Source organism: Mesoplodon bidens (genome assembly GCF_964165515.1).
Source record: "Mesoplodon bidens genome assembly, chromosome: 2".
Lineage (NCBI taxonomy): Eukaryota > Metazoa > Chordata > Mammalia > Artiodactyla > Ziphiidae > Mesoplodon > Mesoplodon bidens.
In genome coordinates this window covers 167,550,322-167,572,797 of record NC_138177.1, presented here as the reverse complement: position 1 = coordinate 167,572,797, position 22,476 = coordinate 167,550,322, and the positions used below count along the sequence as shown (strand labels likewise).

Sequence of the window (22,476 nt, the reverse complement as noted above, 5' to 3'; positions counted from 1 at the left end):
AAAAGTCATGGGCCATGCGCGAAGGGACAAGGGATGGTGGCACCTTGAAGACCTGATATTGCTCTGGGGTTCCAGCCACACATGGGAGAGCCCTCGCCAGCTGCACTTACCCAGGGTGGTCTCTGTGGCCCTCCCAGATGGAGCTGGATGCAGGGAGGCCAAGGCGCTGGGGATCTCCAAAGCAGTGTGGTCAGTCCTGCTCCTGTCCCCAGGCCCTGCCCCATTCCTCCCTGGCCATGGTGGAAGGACTCCCATCCTCTCCCATCCCCATGCATACAGCTCTAGAAGTCTGGCATTGAGATCCTTCAACACATCGCAGAGTTATATTATTGTTAACAAATCAGTCAAAATTCCATTTTACTGTTAAATAGTATAGAAGACAGTTTACTGTACACGGAAGTTGTGCATTAAAAACAAACACACTAAGCAAATTATAGTGCAAAGCAGTTTCCATCCCTCCCCACCTTCTTCCCAGCCCTGGGTCCGTTTTAGGGAAGATATGAGTATAGCAGGTATTAACTCCTCAGCATGACAATATGTCACAACGAACCCGTACCCACCATCAAGAGGCTTACAGTAATATGGTGCCCAAACCCTTTCATTTCCTTGTACTTTCTAAATCAGTGTGTTTGCCTAGTACAACTTCAAAGCAGCCTTGTAAATAAGGACCCATTTTTACCAGCCCAAGCTGTCTGTACCCACTATGGGCCTTAAAAAAGACTCAGCACGGCTGCCATCACTTTGAGTCAGGGAGTTGCGGGGAGGGGGTCAATTTATTTCCTGTCCCTGCCCTCACTGGGGCTTGGATGTCAGGAAGGGGTAGTGATCTGGGGAGGGGCTACAAAGTGCTGGGCACTGGGAACCCAAGGGTGCCTCCCACTGGGGCCTGGGGCCAGTCTACAACCAAAGAGAATAGGAGAGGAGGAGACACGAGGGCAATGGATTTGTAGCTGCTTCCTGAGAAGGGGTGGAGATATCCCCGCGCCCCTCCCCCGGCTGAAGGGAGTCAGCAGGATCCCCCCAGCAGCTATTTTGAACAGATAAAAGCAGGGGACTGCTTTTTCCAGTGAGGGCAGGACAAGAGAAGCTGTAGCAAGAGGGGTGTGAATAAGATCACCAGAAGGACCTCCTGACCTGTCTGTGTGCATCCCATGTGCTTATCTGGCGGTTGTTACAGGGTGCGGTGGCAGGCAGGTCACGTGCTATTACAGAGACAACCGCTAAGGAGCATTTTGTAGGGGAGATTTCCACATCCACAGAGGATGGGGCTGAAACAGTGGCTAAAAGCCACAGGCTGCCCAATGCTTGTAAGTTTTGTCTTTTTCCACTTACGCCTTTTGAGAACTAAAAAATTCAGACATGGGTTTTTTATGCCTTTCTAGAATGAAAAAACTTGGACATGCTTAAACCCTTGGGCAAGGCCTGCTTTCCCATTTGTAAACTGTAATACTTCCCCTGTGAGCACAGCAGGGGCTGAGCTGAGGCTGCCAAGCCCCTCACAGCTCTTGTGTTCTGCCATCATGCAGCCACCGTACTCCCCCACACCCCTCCCACCTCTACCGGGACACCCACACGTCCTCTCGGACAAATGCCCGAGAGCCACAGACTTGAGATTCCAGCATCTCACCAGTGCTCCCTTTGTTCTGCACCAGGCTGGCCTTTGGTGCAAGCTGGTGGGCTGCTGCTAAAGGACTGTGACCTCTTGAGGAGGTTTTGGGATCCTAACAATTCCACACTCTCAGAGGGGGAGGGATATCATTAACTATCATGGGGGCTTTTCCTGTAAGAGATCGTGTGTCTGAAAATGTTTGACAAGCTTCTTTCTCTAAAATCAGCTTTAAAAACTGTTTTTTTTTTCAAGACTGCTTTGGGAGCAGACTGGTTAAAGACGGAGAGTTGTGCGTCAGAGACTGGAAGGTTTGGCTGGGCCTTCCCACGAGGCTGCGGGTCTGGGGCACAGCTTGGCTGTGCACAGCTTGGCTGGACCTAGGTGGGCCAGGGATGCTGACATCTGACCCCATGACCCCTTACCCCAAGGCTTTCTGGTAGGACCTGTCTGGTCCTGGTGCTCTCTCCAAAAATGGCAATTTTGAGACCAGCCTAGCAGGAAAGGGACCCTTCCCAGCCCCCACTGAGAGAACAGAGGACGAATGCCTTGGACTGGTAAAGTGCATGGAAGACCTGTCCGCAGGTGTCTTCCCCGGTTTTAGGGGCCTGCTGCTGCAGGCCGGTCTGCTCTGGGGCCTGGGACCCACGGACGGCTGGGATGGGGTCGGGGCCCTTAGCTGCCGCCAGGAGTTGTAGGGAAACAGAGCTCGGGCCTGGGGGTATCCTCATTCCATCTCTGCTAGTGATTCCCTGGGGCCTCTGGAGGGGTTCCTTCCCCATCCAAACCACAAGTGAGCCCCTCTCAGGGCTGGGGGACCTTCCAGTTGTGACTCAACTTGTGTAGATGCAGAGGGAGGGCTGGGCCCAAGGGTGCGGGGTCTCTGAGGAAGGTAAGGGTGGGGAGGTCTTTCTAGGGTCCCGAGGATAAGAGGCCAAACCACGTGGGCAAATGCCGCCTCGCTCTAGAACAGAGATGGTCTCTGTCCCAGGAGGCCTGGGCCTTGTGACAGCAGTGGGCATAGCTGGGGACAGCCAGGTCATTCCAGAGGAGGTGGCAGGAGGAGGCTACTTCTCCCACAGGGACGTGGGATGAGATGAGTAGGATCTGGGCTGGGGGCGGGGTCCTGGGGGAGGTCCCGACCCCTCTGTACAAAGACGTGGCTGGACCAGATGCTCTCAGAGCCAGCTACCAGCTCTGGGCCCCAGGACCATGGACCCTGGGCCCACAGCTGCCGTGAAGCGTTAAGTCCCATGAGTGCCCTGAGCCTTGGAGCTGGGCCCGCCACTTGTCTGGAAGGTTCTTGGGGTCCCCGCCACCGGCGGGAGCAGTCCACTTGGACCCGGGCGGTCAGTAGGGCCGCCACACGGCCTCGTCCATGCGGCCGGGCGTGCTCAGGGCGGTAGGCGAGTTGCTGTGGCTGCCATCGGCCTCCACGCCGTCGCTCTGGCCACCCAGGCTGGGGTTCATGAGGTTGCCGGTGGCGACAGAGGTGGCGCTGCTGGGGCAGGAGGCCAGCATGCGGGTGGGAGAGCGGTCGCCAGCGCTGCTGCTGCCGGCCACCATGGAGAACTGGTAGGAGCTGGAGGACGCACCGTAGTATAGGTGGTAGGGGGAAGGGCTGGCCTGGAAGGGCCCGCTCTGGTTCTGCGGGGCCCCCGGGTAGGGCGGTGGGAGGTAGGTGTGGTGGAAGCGGCCGGTGGCCGGCATGCTGGCCACGCTGAGGCTGCTGATACTCGTGCCCGAGGGTGTGGCGCTGTAGGGGAAGGCGGCCGACATGGCCCCTGGGTAATGCATCCGGGGGTCGGGGAAGCGGCTCTCTGGGAGGGTCGGCAGCGCTGCGAAGGAGCGGTCAAACTGGCGGGGGTCGGAGAAAGGGTTCAGGTCGGAGGTGCCTGGGGGACAGCAAGGAGGATGGTCAGTCACTGCCCGACACCACCCCGGCAGCCTTTCTTCAAGAATGACCTCAGCTATGCGGCTGCTTCCCACTAACTAGGGAGGGAGACGCAAGAGGGAAGAGATATGGGAACATATGTATATGTATAACTGATTCACTTTGTTATAAAGCAGAAACTAACACACCACTGTAAAGCAATTATACTCCAATAAAGATGTAAAAACAAACAAACAAACAAACAAACAAATAAAATAAAAACAGAAAAACGAATGACCTCGGGCTCTGGTTTACAGGCCCATCCAGGGGGATCCCTGGTGCTACATGTGGCTCTGCTTCCACCGCCCTGAGCTGCTCGGGGGCTGGAGCCTGTTGATTCCCAATCCGGCCCCACCTGGGAAGAAGGTGCGAGCAGGGGTCTGGGCTGTGGGTGGCCCCGGGCGCTGCCGGGGCAGGCGGAGGAGGGGGAGGGCTTTGCTCTCCTCCCAGCATCCTCTTCCCAGCCTAGCCGTGCAGAGGCCTGTCGAGGGGGCAGGTGGGCTCCCCGCTGGGCTGTGGGTTTGTGGGGAGCCAAGGGCGGGGCCAGCACAGGCCGCCCGGCAGGTTCGCCCTGCCTCTCTCGCTCTCGGTAAAGAGGGTCCCCAACGGTCCCGTGAGGCTGGGGGTCAGGCCCTGCTCTCCCAGACGAGGGACCAGGCAGAGAGAGAAAGATGGCTTCTCCTGATGCTGCACAGAAAGGACTGGAACTCATCACGAGGCCTCTGCTTTCTGCTCCGGCTAGGGTGGACGTGTGCGTGCGCCTGCACCTCTCCTGCCCAGGTGGGGCTCAGTTAGGTTACGGGAGCTTCTGCCTGTGCTGTGGGAGCTGGGTCCACGGCAGCTCTGTCCATCCCCCCACCCCACCCAACCCCGGCCTCAGCCTGGGCCTGTGTCTCCAGGGCTGCCCTGCAGGCTGGAGCTGACTGGTGGCCAGACAGGGATCAGATGCCACCCTCGCCTGCCTCCACAGCAAAGTGAGACAGATGGCAGCCAGAGGGGCTTGGTGGCCTGGACCCTGCCCTTGTCACAGAGAGACCCAGTGTCCAGCCCAGGCCCCACCCTGGCTCCCCCAGGAGTTGGCTCCAAGACAAAAGTATCCCAGCCTCTGCCCCGTGCTTTTGTAATCACAGAGCCCCCCAAACCTCAACACTCAAAGGGGCTTCAGGATTGAGTCTAAACCCCTTGGTAGGAAGACTGAGACTCAGAGAGGGTGGGGCACTTGCCTAAGTGTCACACAGCACACTGGACCTACACAGAACCCTAGGACTCTCAGTCCTGAGTTCTGACACGTGCCTGAAGGGTAACTGTCCCATCTTTGAGGCAGCACAGACTGAAGGTGAACTGTGTGGTCTCTGAGGCTGGATACTTATCTTAGTTCTGACACTTACTAGCTGTGTGTCCTTGGGCAAGTCACTAAACCTCTCTGTGCATCAAGTTGTCCCACATGAAAAATGGAGACAGTAACAGTTCCTAGAGATTAAATTAGTTAATACACGTAAAGTGCCTACACTGGGCACAGAGCAGGGGCCTGATGAGGGTTTGTGCTGCCACTGCAGCTGTGACACCTCCTGTTCTGGGCACTCAGGAGAACCGGCTCATTCAGGGCCCTGCAAAGATGAGCCCCTGACCCTGGGCCTTCCTTATACCCTGGCCAAAGGGGTGACTCTGGGCAGCAGTGGGGAGGTGGATGAGCCCCCAGCAGCAGTCTAAAGTCTGTCTGTCCCCAAGCCCTCTTTCCACCAAAGACCAGGGGCCAGAGAGGGCTCAGGAGGAGGTCAGCCTCTGCCCCTGGCCAGCTCCAGGTGTGCACTGCCTGCCGTGCCTGAGGTGTGGCTGAGGCTAGAGCTGCAGATGCCCTCAGGCCTCACTTCCCCAGATCTGCTTGAGGTGCTGTGTGACCTCAGATAAGACTTGTAACTTCTCTGGACTTTGGGATCTTCCCAGCTCAGCTGGGGAGGTGTTTCCTCAGCAGCAGGCTCTGGTCCCGGATGTGGATGATACGGGATGAGGCTCCAGGCTCCAGGTGGGGAGATGTGGGGGCTAGGGGCTGGGAGACGGTGGCCTTCTGGCACATCTGGACCCTCCCTAACAGATCCCTTGGCTGGTCAGTGCTGCCCTGAAGCCTAGGGGGTCAGAGGACCCTGGCTCCTGCCCTCATCTCTGAACCCCAGGGGAGGATCCTTGTTGGCAGTGCCTGGCACCCCAAGCACAGCCAAGCATGAGGCTAACACCTTGCTCTGAGCCCAGGGAAGCGAGCGCCGCCGCCTGACAGGAACCCCTTTTGCAAAACAAAGGGATCCCAAACAGGGAGCCCAGGATGCGATGGCAGGGCTGTAGCCCGGGGAAACAAGGCCATGCCAGGTGGGCCTGGGTGCGTGTGGCCCTCGGGGTCATGTGGGCTGCGGGCAGGCCTGCCCGGCCCTGCCACCGTCCTCACCTGCCTCCCTCCTGGGGTGGGGGCAGCGTCTGCCCCCAGCCCCGCCCCCTCCAGCCCAGTAGCCCCAAGAAACCCGAGCTGGCCAGGCCGCTGTCGAGCAGCCAATCCCAACACTGGAAGGAAATGTTTATTTTCTTCTCCAAATTGCCCCAGCTGCTGTGTGGTGGCTGAATGAGGCCTTTGAGCTGTGAGAAGCCCCCATTGTGGGCAGTCACAGCCAGGGGGCGGGGGGCTGGGGGCTGGGGTACGGAGGGGTTGGGGCCTTGGCACTGCTTGCCAGTCACCAAAGCTGGGGGGTCAAAGCTATTAACAGGAACCAAGAGAAGTGGTGGTGGGGTATCCTTAGGGGGACCCCCAGGATGGAGTCTGAAAGTAGAGGCTTGTCCCACCAGGAGGGGAGGGCCAGTGAGAGGGACTCCCCAAGCCTTGCCCTGCCAACACCCGTGACAGATACCTCCTTCTTCCCACTTTACAGATGAGAAAACTGAGGCTCAGAGAGGTGAAGCGACTTGCCTAAGATCACACAGCCAGTGCCTGGCAGAGCCCGAATTCCTAGCCAGGTCCACCTGACTGCAAAGTTCATGTTCCTTCCTTGGTCTTGGTTGTCAAAAGCCCTTCCTCTTACTCCAAAGGGGACAGGCCTGAGGACGGGGAGGCCTGGCTGGTGTGAAGGGCCACAGAGGCTGCCTGAAGTCCAGTGCTGTGGGTGGCTAGCGAGCACCCTGCCTCAGGATACAGCAGAAGGGGAAGGACTGGGTCAGCCACTATCCCACACAGGCCCGACCTCCTCTCCTCCCAGCCTCGGGGGAGGCAGGGGCTCTGCCTGCTGCTGGGCTAGGCCTGGCCCTCTGGGGCTGGACAGAGGGTGGGTAGGCCGGCCTCAGGCTCCAGCAGGTGCTGATTCCCAAGCCATGTCCACACAAGTGGAAAGAGAGGTGGGTTCTCCTTCCACGGGAGCTGCTGGACAGGACGCCACTGTTAGCCCCCACCTGCTGGGTTCCAGGGCCCCCTGGCTGGGCCCCAGCACTGCCCATGTCAGGGAAAGGCCTGGAGTGTTAGACCACTGTACCTGCACAAAGGCTGGCCTGCCGGGAACGGGAGCGCAGACAGCTTCTGGGCAGGGGTGGGCATGGCCCAGAGGACCTCTTACTGCCTCTTGAGCTCAGACCCCTCCACCCTGCAGCCCCCCTGGCTCAAGAGTTGCTGAGTGTCTCAAACTTGACAGCTCGTGGCTAAGAGCCTGGACCTGGGGCCTCTCCCTACCTTGGGGGCTCAGCAGGGCCAAGGCCCAGCTTCCCAGGCCAGAAGGGAGGTACCATCTCTTCACACCAGGGGGCTGCATCAAGTCCCCCTGTTATGGCATTGTGCCTGGCACACATGGCCAGGGCTGGGGGCAGGGCCTCCCTTAATGGAGAGACCCAGTAGGGACCCCCTTGCTTGTGCCCTCAGAAGTACAGGAAGTTCCTGGGGGCAGGTGCTGTGGACACTTTGAACCTGGTCATTGATGCGCTGTGTGACCCAAGAGTGGCCCTTAACCTCTTAAGCCTCAATTCACTTATCTGCCAAATGGGTTCTAACCAGGGCCTGGAGGACCAAGAAAGAACAGACACCCACGGTGCATGACAGCAGCAGCCAGCCCTCCCGGCCACGTCCAGCACTGGTGACAAGCACTCTCCGTCCCTGCCTGGCCTGAGGGTCAGCTGTGCACTCAGCCTCCTGCACCCCAACCCACTGGCCAAGAGAACCCAGAGAGCAGGGTAGATATTCACCATCTGACCACCTACTGAGCACCTGCTACGTGCCAGGCCCTGTACACCTGGACGGCCTGCCCGAGACTTAGGCTCACACGTGCCTGCCGTGTCCATCTGGCCAAGGGGTAAAGACTCCATCCTGGGCCTCTGCCCAGAGGCCTCCCTCCTCCCTCCTGTTTGGGAAGAGTCTCCGGGCAGGTGGGGACCTTTCTCAGGAGAGGCTCTGTCTCTCTCCAGGGACAACTTCACTTCACAGTTTACAAAGTTTGAGTGCAGTGATGTGATTTGAATGTCAGCCGAGGCCCAGGCAGAGGCATCCACCACCACCCCGCTTTCAGATGAGAAAGCTGAGGCCTGGGGGGCTGTGGTGTCCTTGGCAGACATATGTCTGTCTCAGGCTCCTTGGGCGAGGCCTGCCCAACTTTAACGGGTGCACTGGGGGACTCATACCCATTTCCCGCAGGGGACAGGGAGCTCCTGGAGAGCGGGGACTGTGCCTGTCTATTCATCCCTGGGGCCAGGCACCACAGCGGCACAGGGTGAGTGGCAATAAATGTTTGCTGAATGAATGAAGGAAGGGTTGAGCCCAGGACCGGGCGGAGCGGGCCCTCAGAGCAGGCCGCGTGTAGGAGCACTGGTGCTCCTTTATAACAAACACCAGGGTGGTGCAGCCAGCGACCCTGGGATGAGCTTTTGGTCTGGAGCAGAGAGACCACTTCCAGGCCCCCGTCCCCTTCTCCCACCGCAGCCCCCACCTCCCGGTGCCGTACCTTGGATGGGGGTCTGGGCCTGGCTGCTGAAGTGGCTGGTGGTGCTGAGCGAGCCTCGGGGGCTGGGCGTGCTCGGCGTCACCCGCATGCGCAGGCGCTCCAGGTCCCCGAAGCGGTCAGGGAACGCCTTGGTCTGGTCCTCCAGCTTCTGTCGATGCCCTGCAGAGCATGAGAGCCCGTGAGAAGCTGGTCCCCGAGAGTCTCTGGGGGGCAGAAATGCCTTGCTCTGCTGGGAAGTTCTCCCTGAGGTCTAAACTTACGCCTCTGCAGGGAGAACCCACAGGCCACCACTGATGTCTCTTCTGAGACATGCTGCCCTGGGGCTGCCACCATCGCACTCCTACCTTCTTATGCCATAGGTGAGGCTCAAAGAGGTTCCAGGCCACAGAGCCAGTAAGTTGTGGAGTCAAGATTTGAACTCAGGGTTCAAATCAAAGCCTGCGACCTACACCTCTACGTTACGCTTTTTGGCAGAAGGGGAATCTGAGGCAACAGGCACGGGAAAGGGACTTAAGCAGGCTCCCATGGGAGGCAGGGAGAGAACCCAGGGATGCTGCCGCTGTCTGTCCCCCAGCATCCATCCTGCCTGCTATTCGCATCTGCAAGAGGAATGGGAGATGGCCCCGGAATGGGAATGCTGGCTCCTCCAGCCCAGAGCTACCCTGGGACCCCCAGCACATGCCTTCTCCCCTCTGGGGCTCAGACAGGAGGGGAAATTCACCACGATGCTGGGAAGTGGAGTGGGGCGCTGTGTGAGGGGCTGGACTCCCATCTCTGTCCTGAAGCTGGGGACAGGGGACCAGTGCACCTGGCTTGGGCATCACACTTGGAGAAACTGCCAGCATTTCCCAGTATCCCTCTGCCAGGGTCCACACAGGAAGGACGCCAGCCTCGTCTCCGAGACCCTGGAGGAGCTGGCAAGGTCAAGATGGCCATGCCCCTGCCTTTAAGCAGCCAGCCGAGGCCACCCTCAAGGCTTCTTGAATGACATCAGGCTTGCAGGGACCACCACCTCTCTCTCTCTCTCTCTCTCTCACACACACACACACACACACACACACCCCACTTTTTCAATGACTCATTTTACATTTCACAAGCAAAATATGAATAGCTACAAAAATAAAAGCATTACAGGTAAGGCTAATGGCCCCTCTGACCCACCCTAAATCCCTGCCCAGAAATCCCCACGTGATCCATTTGGAGGTCTTTCTTTCCAGCTTTTTTTTGGTTTCACGTGCATGCAAAACACAGAGCAAGTTTCTCACAGAACTTTCTTGAATGGTCTCAGCCTGGCTGTATCATTCTCTAACTTGCTCTTTCAGTAGCACACCTGGGGGGCCACCTCAGTTTCCTTATCTGATAGATGGAGAGAGTAACCCAGCCCCAGAGAAACAACAGCGTTCCCGCAAAACCTCGGGACCCCACCCTGGGGTGCAGTGAGGGGCAACAGGTGGGGGCGGGGCGGCCTCACTAAGCCTGTGGATGTCCCTCGTTCCAGCTCGTCACATCCCCTGGAGGCTGCAATCCCCTCAGCCGTTCCTCTCAGATGGACACTTAGCTCGCTTCCAAATGATCCCCCTGCACACAGGACTCCCAGGAATATCTCGGTTCACACACCTCCTTGTGTCGGGGGGTTTCTCCAGGGCAGACACTCTGTTATAACAGACTCCTCACAGAGAGGACCGGATATTCCTGGGCATTCCTGATCAGCCTGTCAGCCGAGGTTGGCCCATTCGGCTCCACCTGACCCTGAGGGAGGAGGCCAGGCAGACAGGTGGGCCTGGTCCTCTTTTTACAGACAAGAGAACTGCAGTTCAGAGAGGTAAAGAGGCTTGCCCGAGGTCACACAGCGAGGAAAGAGGGAGGATGTCTTAGACTTGGGATCCTTGGAAAAGAAGTGTGGCGGCGGGGGGGTGGCTAAGGGAGAGGGGAAGGCTTGCCTGAGTCCTGGGGTCTTCAGTGACACGAGGAATTTTCTAGATTGACAGAGAAAGAAGAAGGAGAGAGAGGTAGTGGGAGGTAAAACAAAACTGCCCACCATGCTTGCTGAGGCTTGGAAAATGGCGTCCTAGGGGCCTGGAAGGTGTGAGATGACTCTTCACTGCCACTGGGAGTGAGCGGACAGAGGTGGAGGCTTCAGAATGGGCCTGATTTTCAAAAGGGGGATGCAATGGATTCTGGTACCCACAGGCCCCTAGTCTCGCTACACCCCCCTGTCACAAGCTCAAATAGGCATCTGAGAGCCCTTAGAAATGGAACAGGTTGTCCTGGGAGCCTCAATGGGCTCAGCAAGTCACCAAGAACCAGGGACCCACTTTCTCCTCCGAGAGGCCCCAGGCCCGAGCCCACGGGACACTCAGCAGCCAAAATGAGACCACCTGGCTCCCAGCCGGGCCCCCCACTGCTGCCTCCCAGGACCCCTGGCAACAGGAAAAACGTGGGCTGGGGTTAGTTTGGCTGGAGCTGGGGCCACTAAGTTAGATGACTATGGGGGCTGGGCAAATCACATAAATGAGGCACATGGGATGCGTAGGGCCTGGGGCAGACTGGAGCGGGTGGGCCTTGTAGAAGGGGCAGTTGCCATCCAGTCCAGCTGACTGGTGCCCTGATGGGGGTGGACCCAGTGTTGCCAGAGCTTCCAGTTTACCAGAAGCCATAAACCTGCTTTTATGTGAAACCTCCCATATTTTATGTGGTGGCAATTAATTCAAATACTGAAAACAACAACAAAATAACTCAACCACTTTGTAGAACCTGTCCTGTTCAGGGGCTGCCAGTTTGCATCCTCCAAGTTTGGGATTTCATTTGCTGGTTGGTTGTCTAACCTTAGCCATCAAGGACCGGCTAATGGATACCCCTCAGGACGTGGTCTCTAGGGAAGTGCCGGACGGCTTGGCCTCAGTCCTGATTGGCCTTGGAGGAAATGCTGTTGCCCTTGCTGCTGAGGCCACTGAAAATGGCAAGGTAATGTGGATGAGCTGGGGCATGAATGAAGTCAGAACAATCTCAACAGGCAGGAAGCCGGCTGGATAGATCTGGAGACCGCAGACGAACCTGACAGCAGCTCGGGTGCAAAGGGTCAACCACAAGCTTGAAGTGAGCCAGCGGGGTTACACGAAAGCTGGTGCAAAACCTCAGGCCTTGTTGTTATCGCCACTGGCTAATAAAGTCCCGTTTCTGAGTCACACCGTGCACTAAGTATCTAGAGATACTCCTGTGGGCCAGTGGAAGGAACGAGGGGTTCACAGCGGAAGGAGCGAGGGGTTCGCAGCCAGCCTGGGTCCGAGGATGGGCTCTGCCGCCTGGTAGCCTCAACCCCTTTCCCCCACCCACCCCAAGCCACGGTGTCTGCATCGTGGTGCCCTCGCAGGTCGTGGTGCTGGCCAAACAAGGTAACCGGACGCTCTCCACCCACCTGGGTCCCCACCACCTGCACGGTCACTTCTACCCCAGCCCGTGCCAAGAGACGCAGGATTATCATCCCCACATAGAGACCAGGACACGGAGGCCAGGATGGTAAGTCCTGTCCGGGACACAAAGCCAGGACAGCGGAGCTGGCGTCGGCACCCAGACCCCGACTCCAAGTCCAGTGCTCTTTCTCCTGACACTTCCCTTTTGGTCCCATTGTACAGATGGGGCCACTGAGGCTTCAAGATGAGCCCTACACTAAGCGGTTGGTCTGGGATATAAATCAGGTAATGTGGTCCCAGAGCCCACACTCCCACCACATGCTGCTCTGCCTTCACGTAGGGCAGACTTCCTGGAGGAGGAGTTTTAACAGCACTTGGGGAACTGCTTCCTTGTTGCTGTGGAATGCCGGAGCCACGGCCCAGGAGGGGCAAAGGGGAGCTGAGGGGGCTCCACGTGGCCAGGGCGCCAGAGAGTCTCAGAGCCACGGGGCCTGGGCCTTCACACTGGGAACAGAACGGAACTCCCTGTGCCTGAGGAAAGAAGATGTGCCTTCAGAATAGACCTCTTTCATTCAGCTGCCCACAGTGAGAGCTGGGTGGGGAGCCCTGGCCCAGCTCACTAGGTCACCAGGGGCCCAGCCCTTTCACGCTGGGACTCAGTTTCCCATCTGCACACACTGCTCACTGAGGCCCCTCTAGCTTTGAAAGTCCCTGACTTAAGACGGCAAGACTCAGCCACTGGCCAGGATGAGGCCCCCAGAAGGAAGGGAGGCAGGGTTGCTTGCTCCCAGGGCCCCCCATCACCGCCTCCTGCTGTGGCTGCTGCTCCCAGGGTTTCTCTAGTATTTATTCTCTGCCTCTTCCAGGAAGCCCCCTTCTCCCAGCGCCTCTGCAGGCTAAGAGCAGTAGCTAGCAGAACGGCAAGAAAAACAGCGGCTGACACTTAGTGCTTCCTCCACTCCCCTGTCTAATCAGTTGACACGCTCTGCCTTGTTTCACCTGCATTATCCCCATGAGGGGGTCTACCACTGTCCCTAGTTCACAGGTGAGAAAACTGAGGCTCAGTGAAGGTCAGGGACATGCTCGAGGTCACAAAGAGGCACCTGGCCACCTTGTCTTCCCAGAGCCCATCTTGTAGGAAAGGAGCCTGGGTTTGGAAAGTCAGGGGCTCCAAACAGTGGGTGTTAGGGCCCAACCCAGGCCCAGGGCCCAGAGCAGATGCAGGAGGACAGGCCTGGAAAGAGGAAGATGAGAGGGTCTCAGTGGACTCCACCAGGAGCCCTGCCCTGCTCGGAAGCTCAGCGCTGAGCGTCCAACCCTCTAATCACACCTGCTCTAACCCACCAAGTCCCTCTGCTCCTCTGGGCCTCAGTTTCCACAGCTGTCAAGTGGTTATCATAGTGTCTAACCCCTGAGTTGAGGATGAGCTGGAGGACAGGCCCCAAGTGTCTCAAGATACAGCACTTTGTGCAGAGGAGGGGGACTGCCTGGGACGGCCCCACTTTGGCCCCCTGGATCTCGCTTGGGCTGCCTGTCCGCCTGCAGCACCTGGGCTCAACTCACTGACAGCCCGTCCGACATCACCTTGATGAGTGCTCCGACCCTCATTTATGACCCTCCAGGGCCCAGTGGCCCAGGCCTGTCCCAGGCAGCTCTTACCCACTGGGCCACGGTTGTGTCACCTGTGAAGCAGAGCTCACACTCTAACTCCTGATGGTGTGGACAGGCCAGGAGAATTAAACAGCCCGCCGGGCCTTGGCGCTCGAGGAAGGCACTCTGGGTTCACAACCCCTCCTCAAGGGATCTGGACAGTGGGAGGGCCCAGCCCTGCAGGTGTGTGAGAAGGATCAAAGTTGGGGGAGGAACACTGGGGCCCAGCCAGGCGGGTGACTCACCCGGGGTCCAGCGGCAGGAGGCTGAGGCTGAGGGCTGGATTCCAGGGGGGGCTCCCTTCCTTCCATTCCCGGGGCATCTCTCAGCACTGGGCCAGCACTGGGTCCCCACACCTGCCAGGTACCTGGTGCTTCAGGGGGAAACCCAGGGGCCATCAGGGCCATGCCCCTGCCTTCACACTGGCCCGACACAAGGCCCCGTGATGAGAGTGGCAACCGCTTGAGCAGACATTTACGACTTGCCAAGTACTGTGCCAGGCAGGCCACGCGTGTCGTCTACAAGGGCCACGATCCTCTGAGAGGCCGCTATCATCACAACCATTGTACAGATGGGAAAGTGGAGGCACGTGGTCAAGGTCAAACCTGGACTGGTCAGCATGTTGCATGGAGCTCAGCTGCTAAGGTCTTGACGTCCCAAGACCTCCAAGAGAGCAGAGCTGGCTCCAGAGCTGGCAGTGAGGCCCAACTGGCAGGAGGCCAGCTCAGTGTCCTGCCACAGTGGGGTGAGGGGGGCAGGAGGCCAGCGGGAGCAGGGAGCGGGGAGACGCAGAGCTGGGCGGGGCCCCAGGAGCAGCGTGGTCTGCAGGCAACAATGTGGGCCCCAGCCATGGGGCCCTTCTCCCATCTGAAGCCACTCAGCCACCTCCTCGGCTGCCCAACCTGGCCCTGGTGCGGCCACATCCCATACACAGCAGCCACTGTCTGTCCAGCCGTGGGGTGGGGCACCCGGGCCCAAGGCCTGCTCTGTGGCCTGTCAGGAGATTTACCCCCGGTTCCTAACAGCCGAGCAGAGTCGCAGGCGGGGACTGAGCCCCAGGTGGTCTGCTGTAAATCGGCCCCCTGTGAGCAGATGAAAGCCAGTCGGTGGCTGGGCAAGGAACCAGGCGGGTGGGGAGCCAGTGGCTCTCCCAGGGGCACAACTGGGGCTTCCAGTGGCCTGGGGTTGATTAGGGGAACGGGGGAGGTCCAAGGTTAACCCCTTCCCCCCTGCTGGGTGCATTCCCCCTGGGGGCGTGGGGTCCTGGGAGCTAGGGGCCGGGAGCAGTTGCCTCTCCTCAAGCCGGGCATCCCTCCAATCCCACCTGGAGCTGAGAACAGAACTGTGGTAACTTTAGGACGGCCACAGTCCTAAAGTTGCAGGCTCAGGGTCACTTTTCTTGCCCACGTCGTCTCCTGCCCCCAGCAGCCCCAGTGGCTGTCTGCTCACCTCCTTCAGGCCTCTGCTCAAATGTCACCTCTTCAGGAGGCCTCCCCTGTCCCCCTCCCGCTGTGGGTCCCAGCTCTGCACTCTCCACTGCTCCCCCCCACCCCCAGCTTAGATTTTCTTTGCAGGACTTCTCACTACCTGAAATTAAACTAGCTAATCATCTGTTTACCTCGTTTATTCATTCAACAAACATTTACTGAGCACTTACTAAGTGCTCACGTCTGTGTTCCAGGGTCTACATCAGTGTCTGGCAAAGCGAAGAACCCCCACCCCATGGAGCATACATAGTAGTCAGGGGAGATGAAAAATACGTGAAATAAATGAGTGAACTATATAGCATCTTAGGAGGTGATAAGTAAAATGAAAGCCGGGAAGTGTAAGGGCGAGAGGGGGATGCCTGTGTGTTTGATTGAAACAGCGTGGTCAGGGGAGGGCTCACTGAGAAGTGTGAGTAAAGACTTCAAGGTGGGAAGCAGCGAGCCACACATCTGGGGTTGTTGGGGGAGTCGTGCCCCAGGTAGAGGGAACGGCAGTGCAAAGGCCCTGAGGCAGAAGTGTGAAGCTGCCCAGTTTGAAGACTAGTCAGGAGGCCAAGGTGGCCAGAGTTGGGTAAGTGAGGAGAAGGGTGTCAGAGAGGAAGGCGAGGGGTAATGGGCACAGATCAGGTTGGGCCTCGTGGGCCATGGTGACAACAGCATGGTTCACCATGTCTCCCCACCCCTAGTGGGTGGGACCCAAGAGGGCCAGAGCCAATCTGTTGGGTTCACTGGAGTGTCCCTAGCTTCTAGAATAGTGCCTGACACATGGTCGGTACCCCGAAAAATATCTGTTGAAATCATCCCATGTACACTTTGGGGAAGAAAGGGCCCCCATGCAAGATGTCAGAACCGCCCCCAGCCCATGGCCTCAGGCAGCATGGAGAACCTGCGTCCTGCCCTCTCAGCTACAGCACCTGCTAAGCCTGGGAGACAGGGTGAGCAGTTCCCAAACTGCAGTCTACCCCAGGCTTGCCAGGCGCTACACCGCCTGCTGCCCCGTATATTGGATCCTGCTCCACTGCTTCTTTACCAGCCCCCGGTGACTCTGAGGGACACCAGCACCGAGAACCTCAGAAACCAAGGCCGCACAGGCAGGAAGCCACCAAGCCAGCCTTCAAACCCAGCCGGCCACCTGGCTGCAGACTGGGCACGCTCTGCAGGGCAGCGGAGGGGAACGACCTGGCCACAGAACCCACAGCCGGGCCTCGGGGATCTGCAGGCGCCCCTCCCTGGCTCCCGGGACCAGCCTCTACTCCCACCCCTCCCCACAGAAGGCTCAGCCCTCACACGGAGTCGGGGGTCACAAAGCAGGAGAAAAGCCCCGAAGGGAGACCCTGTGATAATCCATCAGGGTTGTTGGGTACCTCCTGCAGGCCAGGAAGCTGTAATTCATGTAAAATTCATAACTCCCCGGAGCAGAAGCTAATATCATCCCCATCTTACAGATGAGCACACTGAGCTAGGAAGGCCCTTCTGAGTGGCCCTTGTTGCCCTGAGCCCCAGGCTGGAGTCCCTGGGGTGCACCGAAGCTCACCCTTGGGCAAGTGGCTTGGCCTCCTGGCCTGTCTCCTCCTGGGGCTGTCGAGGATCAATTAAGAGACTCTGGGGGACTTCCCTGGTGGTCCAGTGGTTAAGACTCTGCGCTTCCAATGCAGGGGACGCAGGTTCTATCCCTGGTTGGGGAACTAAGATCCCACATGCCGTGCAGCACGGCCAAAAAAAACAAGAGACCCTGCACAGGGCCTGGCACACAGGGAGTGCTCGTTGACCAGCAGCAGCTGAGCTGCCCTCTGACCACTTATAGGTGGGGAAACGGAAGTTGGGAAAGGAGGAGGATTTGTCCAAGGTCGCAGAGTGAAGGGCAGGTTGGGGCTGGAACCCAGGGTGCAGGTGAGACCTGCCCTGAGGGCCGGGCAGGGGGAAGAGCAGATGGGAGACTGGGAGATGTGCCACCTCCCACATCTGCTCTTTTCTATAAATGAGCCTCTGCTAAGATTTTGTTTCAAGTCACTCTAACACCACTGATCTGGCCCATACCGCCTTGCTTCTGACTCCAGCTTCTCTCCGCTCCTGATTTCTTTCCCTTCCTCTTGGTGCCTCAACCTATGCCACCCCCTCCCCTACCAGCTCACCCCGAGAAGGGGCTGTCTCATGTCTGGGGGACCTCAGGAGAGACGAGCAGGCAAGGACTTGACTGGGGGCTTCCAAGGGCAGGGCTGAGCCTCCACCCTCATCCAGTGGCCTCGGCTGGGGAGGGTGGGCAGCTGCTCTGGGCTGGGCAGGGCTGAACGTGGAGGGTTCTGAGGGATTCCAGGCATTGGCCGGTCCCTGAGAGCCTTCCCACCAAGCTCCCAGTGCCCTCTGCTCACATGCCTCTACACGGCGTGTGCTCACTGTTTTGTGGAGTGGCTCCTAACAGCTCATCATCATGTTGGGCCCAACTGTGGCTCCCATTCATCCTGATTCTGCCCCTGGAGACTTAGAGTACGATACCACCTCCCTCAACGGAGACTTGATACCTCTATTACTATGGCCTGGGTTTCTCAGCAGCCACCCTGCTGCCCCGTATATTGGATCCTGCTCCACTGCTTCTTTACCAGCCTCCGGTGACTCTGAGGGACACCAGCACCATTTGCTAATGGTGCTAGTGGTGGGAGTACAGAGGGGATGCCAGGTACCAGGGATAAGAGAATACCACAGATACAGAGACTCACAAGGACCCTCCCTCTGCTACAGCCAGATGCTATCCACAAGCCATCACTGATCTCCAGGCCTGCAGGCTGGGTGGTATCATCCCACTTCCTGGAGGAGGCAGCTGAGGCCCACAGAGATCAGACCTTGCCCAAGGTCTCCCAGCCAGGCAAGCTGGCTCAGAATCTGCTCTCTGTACCAAGGGCTTATGGCTCACAAGGGCTTCCCAGCCATCACCACCTTGAGACTCTTGGGGTCACTGACCCGGTTCACGGATGACAAAACTGAGGCCCAAAGGGAGCCATGATTGTCCAGAGCCACAAAGTCCAAGGCCAGAGGCATGGACCCATCCACATCCAATGCCAGCAGGAAGGACTCAGCAGGAATCTGGCCAGGGCAGGTGCCAGCTGGGAGGTGAGTAACTTAGGCCTGATCACCAGGCTCAGGAACCCGAGGCAGGTTGGAGGAGGTGTGGCTCTGAGAGGCCTACAGGGAAACTCTCCCAGGGCCACCGGGCCCAGCTCCGAGCCTTTCCCAAGTGGCCAGGTACTGGAGTGCACCCAGGAACTGGACAGATGGGGAGCCAGGCCCGGGTGGCCCTCACTGGCGCTGCCCTGGTACAGCCACACCCATTCTCAGCCTCCTGCCTCAGGCCCACTTAGCCCTGGAACTGGAATTGAAGGCTGCTTCTGGGAAGACTGGCGCCTCCCTGCACCTGAGACAGTGTGAGGCTCCAGTCAGGTTCTCAACATCCCCAGGGCTGGATTCTCTCCTCCCTGGAACTAGTGACCCTTTGGTTCAGGATCCCATAAGACAATAAATGTGAGAGGGTTTTCTAAACTGTAAAGGGCCACAGTTACAAAGAGAAGGACATGGCAGCTCTCAATACACCAGGCATGAGCATGTCATGAGTGGGGCCCAGTCCACACAAGAGCTCTGCTCAGAGCTCAGGAAGCAGCCAGTCCAGCGATGACCAGTTGCTTCTTTGTTTCACTCATTCATTCAGGGAACACAGGCCTCAGGCCCACTGTGGCAGCTGCCCCTCCAGTTTCCCCAGTCTGAATCTGTAAACTCCAGGTCATTCAGCAGGCAGAAGCAATGAAACACAAACTTTCTTTGATGCTAAAGTGCACGGATCAGGGCTCCCTGCACAGAATATGTGCTCAATAAATATTTGCAGAATCAAATTTGCATTCCTGATCTCAAGATGTGGGTCCTGGGGTCAGAGTGTCCGGGCTCTGTGTGACTTAAGTCACATGCTAAGACTCAAAGAACGTTTCCAAGGAGGGGATCTGGCCTTGCAGCCCGAGCAGCCCCTACTTCTGATGGGTCCCTCCCTCCGCCACTGGCAGAGGAAGCCGGGGTGGAGTAGGCAAACCTGGCCCAACCTCTACCCCCAAACACACACACACACACACACACACACACAAACCACACACACCACACACACACCACACACACACACCACACACACCACACATACACACGTACACACCACACACACATACCACACACACCACACACACCACACACACACACACACCACACACACACATACCACACACCACACAAACCACACACACACACACCACACACACACACATACCACACACACCACACACACCACATATACACATACACACACCACACACACCACACACACACCACACACACACCACACACACACACATACCACACACACCACACACACACCACACACACACACCACGCACACACATACCACACACACCACACACACACCACACACACCACACATACACATACACACACCACACACACCACACACACACATACCACACACACCACACAAACCACACACACACACACACCACACACACACCACACACACATACCACACACACACCACACACACACACCACACACCACACATACCACACATACACACACACACACATACCACACACACATACCCCACACACACACCACACAAACCACACACACCACACACACCACACATACACACATACACACACCACACACACCACACACCACACACATACCACACATACACACACACCACACACACACACTACACACACCACACACATACCACACATACACACACACACACCACACAGACACACACACACAACACACACCCATCCTTTTCCTTTCCTTAAAGGTTGCGAATCCATACTCCCCCAGCCGGCCCCCAGTGGGCAGTCATCCCTTGGGGTATGGGGAGCCAAGGGTAGGTCAAGTTGATTCAGTCATCTCCTCTTCCCAGCTTGGCTTCCTACAGCCCGGGGCTAAGCACAGGCACACAGTCAGGGCGGGGGTGTGGCGCGGAGGACTGCAGTCCGCCACAGCTCCCAGGATCCAGTGCCATCTGTCTGACTTCGGCGGCTGCCCTTCCCCCGCTGGGCCCTCCTCCCCGACCCAGAGGGCTCAGTGGCTCTGGCACTTACGTCTGGGCTCCCGGGGTCCATCCACGGTCACCTTGATGGCTCGGTGGTAGGTGGCCACTTGCGTGGGGTTGGTGAACACGGTGATGGTCAGTGTGAAACTCTTCCCTGGGGGGAGTGGGGAATAAAGAAGAGGTTGGCACCTGGAGCTATTCACAACACCCTGAAGCCCTCATCTTCCAGAAGGAGCAGGTCTCTCTACTTTGAACCTGGGCAGAAGATAGGGTTCTGTGTAAAATTCAAGCTGCTGGGGTTGGCATTCAAGGCCCCGGGAGGTCTGGCACCAACTTTATCACATTCCCCTGCCCCACGCTCCGGCCACCCTGGCTTGCTTCCTCCCTGCTTCTTGGCCTTTGTTTGTGCTGTTCCTTCTATCTAGAGACCCTTGCGATTTTGGGGTGGGGAGCTCAGATGAGTACATTCTTTTTTTCATGAAAATAATTAGTGATCTTTACAGAAGACTTTGAGAACACAGAACATATAAAAAAGAAGAAGGGCTTCCCTGGTGGCACAGTGGTTGAGAGTCCGCCTGCCGATGCAGGGACGCGGGTTCGTGCCCCGGTCCGGGAAGATCCCACACGGCTGGGCCCGTGAGCCATGGCCGCTGGGCCTGCGTGTCCGGAGCCTGTGCTCCGCAACGGGAGAGGCCACAACAGTGAGTGGCCCACGAAACGCCAAAAAAAAAAAAAAAAAAAAGAAGAAGAAAAAAACCATCACCCACAGTTCCACTAGCCAGAGATAAACGCTATTAACATTTATTTGGGTGTTCTTTCCTGCAACCCTTTTTGGGCGAGTGTGTGTTTTTACATAGTTGCAATGACACTAAAATAAGTATTTCCGTATCCTCTTTTTTGTTCACTTAACATCACATCATAAGCACTTATGTCATTAAAAATTCTTCATAAACTTCATTTTTAATGGCTGCAAAACATTTCAACTCATGGAAGCCTCATCTTTTACTTATCCACCTCCTTACTCTTGGGTGTTACCTTGCTGCTAATTTCTTATTGGTGTGTGCAGCTGGGGCTGAAAAAGGACTAATTTGGGAACTGCAGACATTTCATCTGTAGACACAACTGTTATTTCCAGAGCTCTGTTCTATTTTTATTTTTATTTTTATTTTATTTTTTTTTTTGCGGTACGCGGGCCTCTCACTGTTGTGGCCTCTCCTGTTGCAGAGCACAGGCTCCGGACGCGCAGGCTCAGCGGCCATGGCTCACAGGCCCAGCCGCTCCGCGGCACGTGGGATCCTCCTGGACCAGGGCACGAACCCGTGTCCCCTGCATCGGCAGGCGGACTCTCAACCACTGCGCCACCAGGGAAGCCCTGTTCTATTTTTCGATAGACATTTGGCTCCAAAGTCTCCATTCAAAATTCCTGAGAGAGGAGAAAACTTTTAAAATCATCATTTTTGTTTTACCATTTAAAATAAAACGAAAATGGCCTTCTGTTTATAAAAATCTTCGTCTACATCTCCGCTTATTTCCTTAGAATAGATTCCAAGAAGCGGTGAGTGATTTCATCGCATCAGAGGGTTGGGACGGATTCAGGGACATTAACCTCTCCGGTGAGATGGCTCCCTGGAGAGGATCATCGTGATTGGTGTAGGCCCGAGTCTACCGTAATGCTGCAGCACCTTCGTGACCTCATCTATCAAGGTGGAAGATCTCTTAAACACTCTTGACTTTGTCGCCTTTGTTCTATTACTAGTGAGACTGAACATTTTTATATGTTTATCATCTGTCCTAATCCAACACAAATCATTGCTTCATGGTCTTTCATACTTTTCTATTAAGGTTTCAATGCCTTAAGGAAAAATCACCCTATCAAGCTTGTTAACACTTCCCTTGTCCTGTTTGTGGCCGTTGGTTTCCCACTTTACTGGCCATTACATTTCGCTTTCTGACACCAAGCTGATTTGCATTTTCAGTTCTACCTCTTGCTCGTGAGTTCTCCTGTCATTTTATGTTTAGAAAGGTTACCTTCAATAAACACCATCCTCTCTACCTTCCACGTTGAATTCTTTGATTCTTCTGGGGGTTTACTGGTTGGGTTTTCCTTCAAAGGGCACCCCAATTTTCCCAGCACCTTTACTGAAGTGAGAGCCCCCTCTCCCACCCTGTTCTCTACCAGCATCAAAGCCTCCATGCGTGTGAGGCTGGGGAGGGGTGTGGGGGGAGCTTCGCTGATCCTCAAGTCAAACTGGCCTCCTCCTGCTCTGCCTCTGAGCTCCCCTATCTCTGGTCCCCAGTTACAGGCCTGGGGACTCCCCGAGGGCAGGGGCTGATGGCCCT

At 57.1% G+C, this 22,476-nt stretch overlaps 1 protein-coding gene across 1 annotated transcript in view; it reads right to left on the bottom strand.

Annotated features, from left to right (window-relative positions):
- Nucleotides 1-401: 401 nt before the first annotated feature.
- RUNX3 (RUNX family transcription factor 3) overlaps nt 402-22,476 on the bottom strand; it is a 30,306-nt gene continuing 8,231 nt past the window's right edge. Inside the window, exons 3-5 of the mRNA XM_081225855.1 lie at nt 20,186-20,290; nt 8,498-8,656; nt 402-3,501 (exon numbers count right to left, since the gene is read on the bottom strand). Of these exons, the coding sequence (XP_081081981.1) occupies nt 2,957-3,501; nt 8,498-8,656; nt 20,186-20,290 (809 nt within the window). The 3' untranslated portion in view covers nt 402-2,956. The remainder of the gene's footprint in view (nt 3,502-8,497; nt 8,657-20,185; nt 20,291-22,476) is intronic.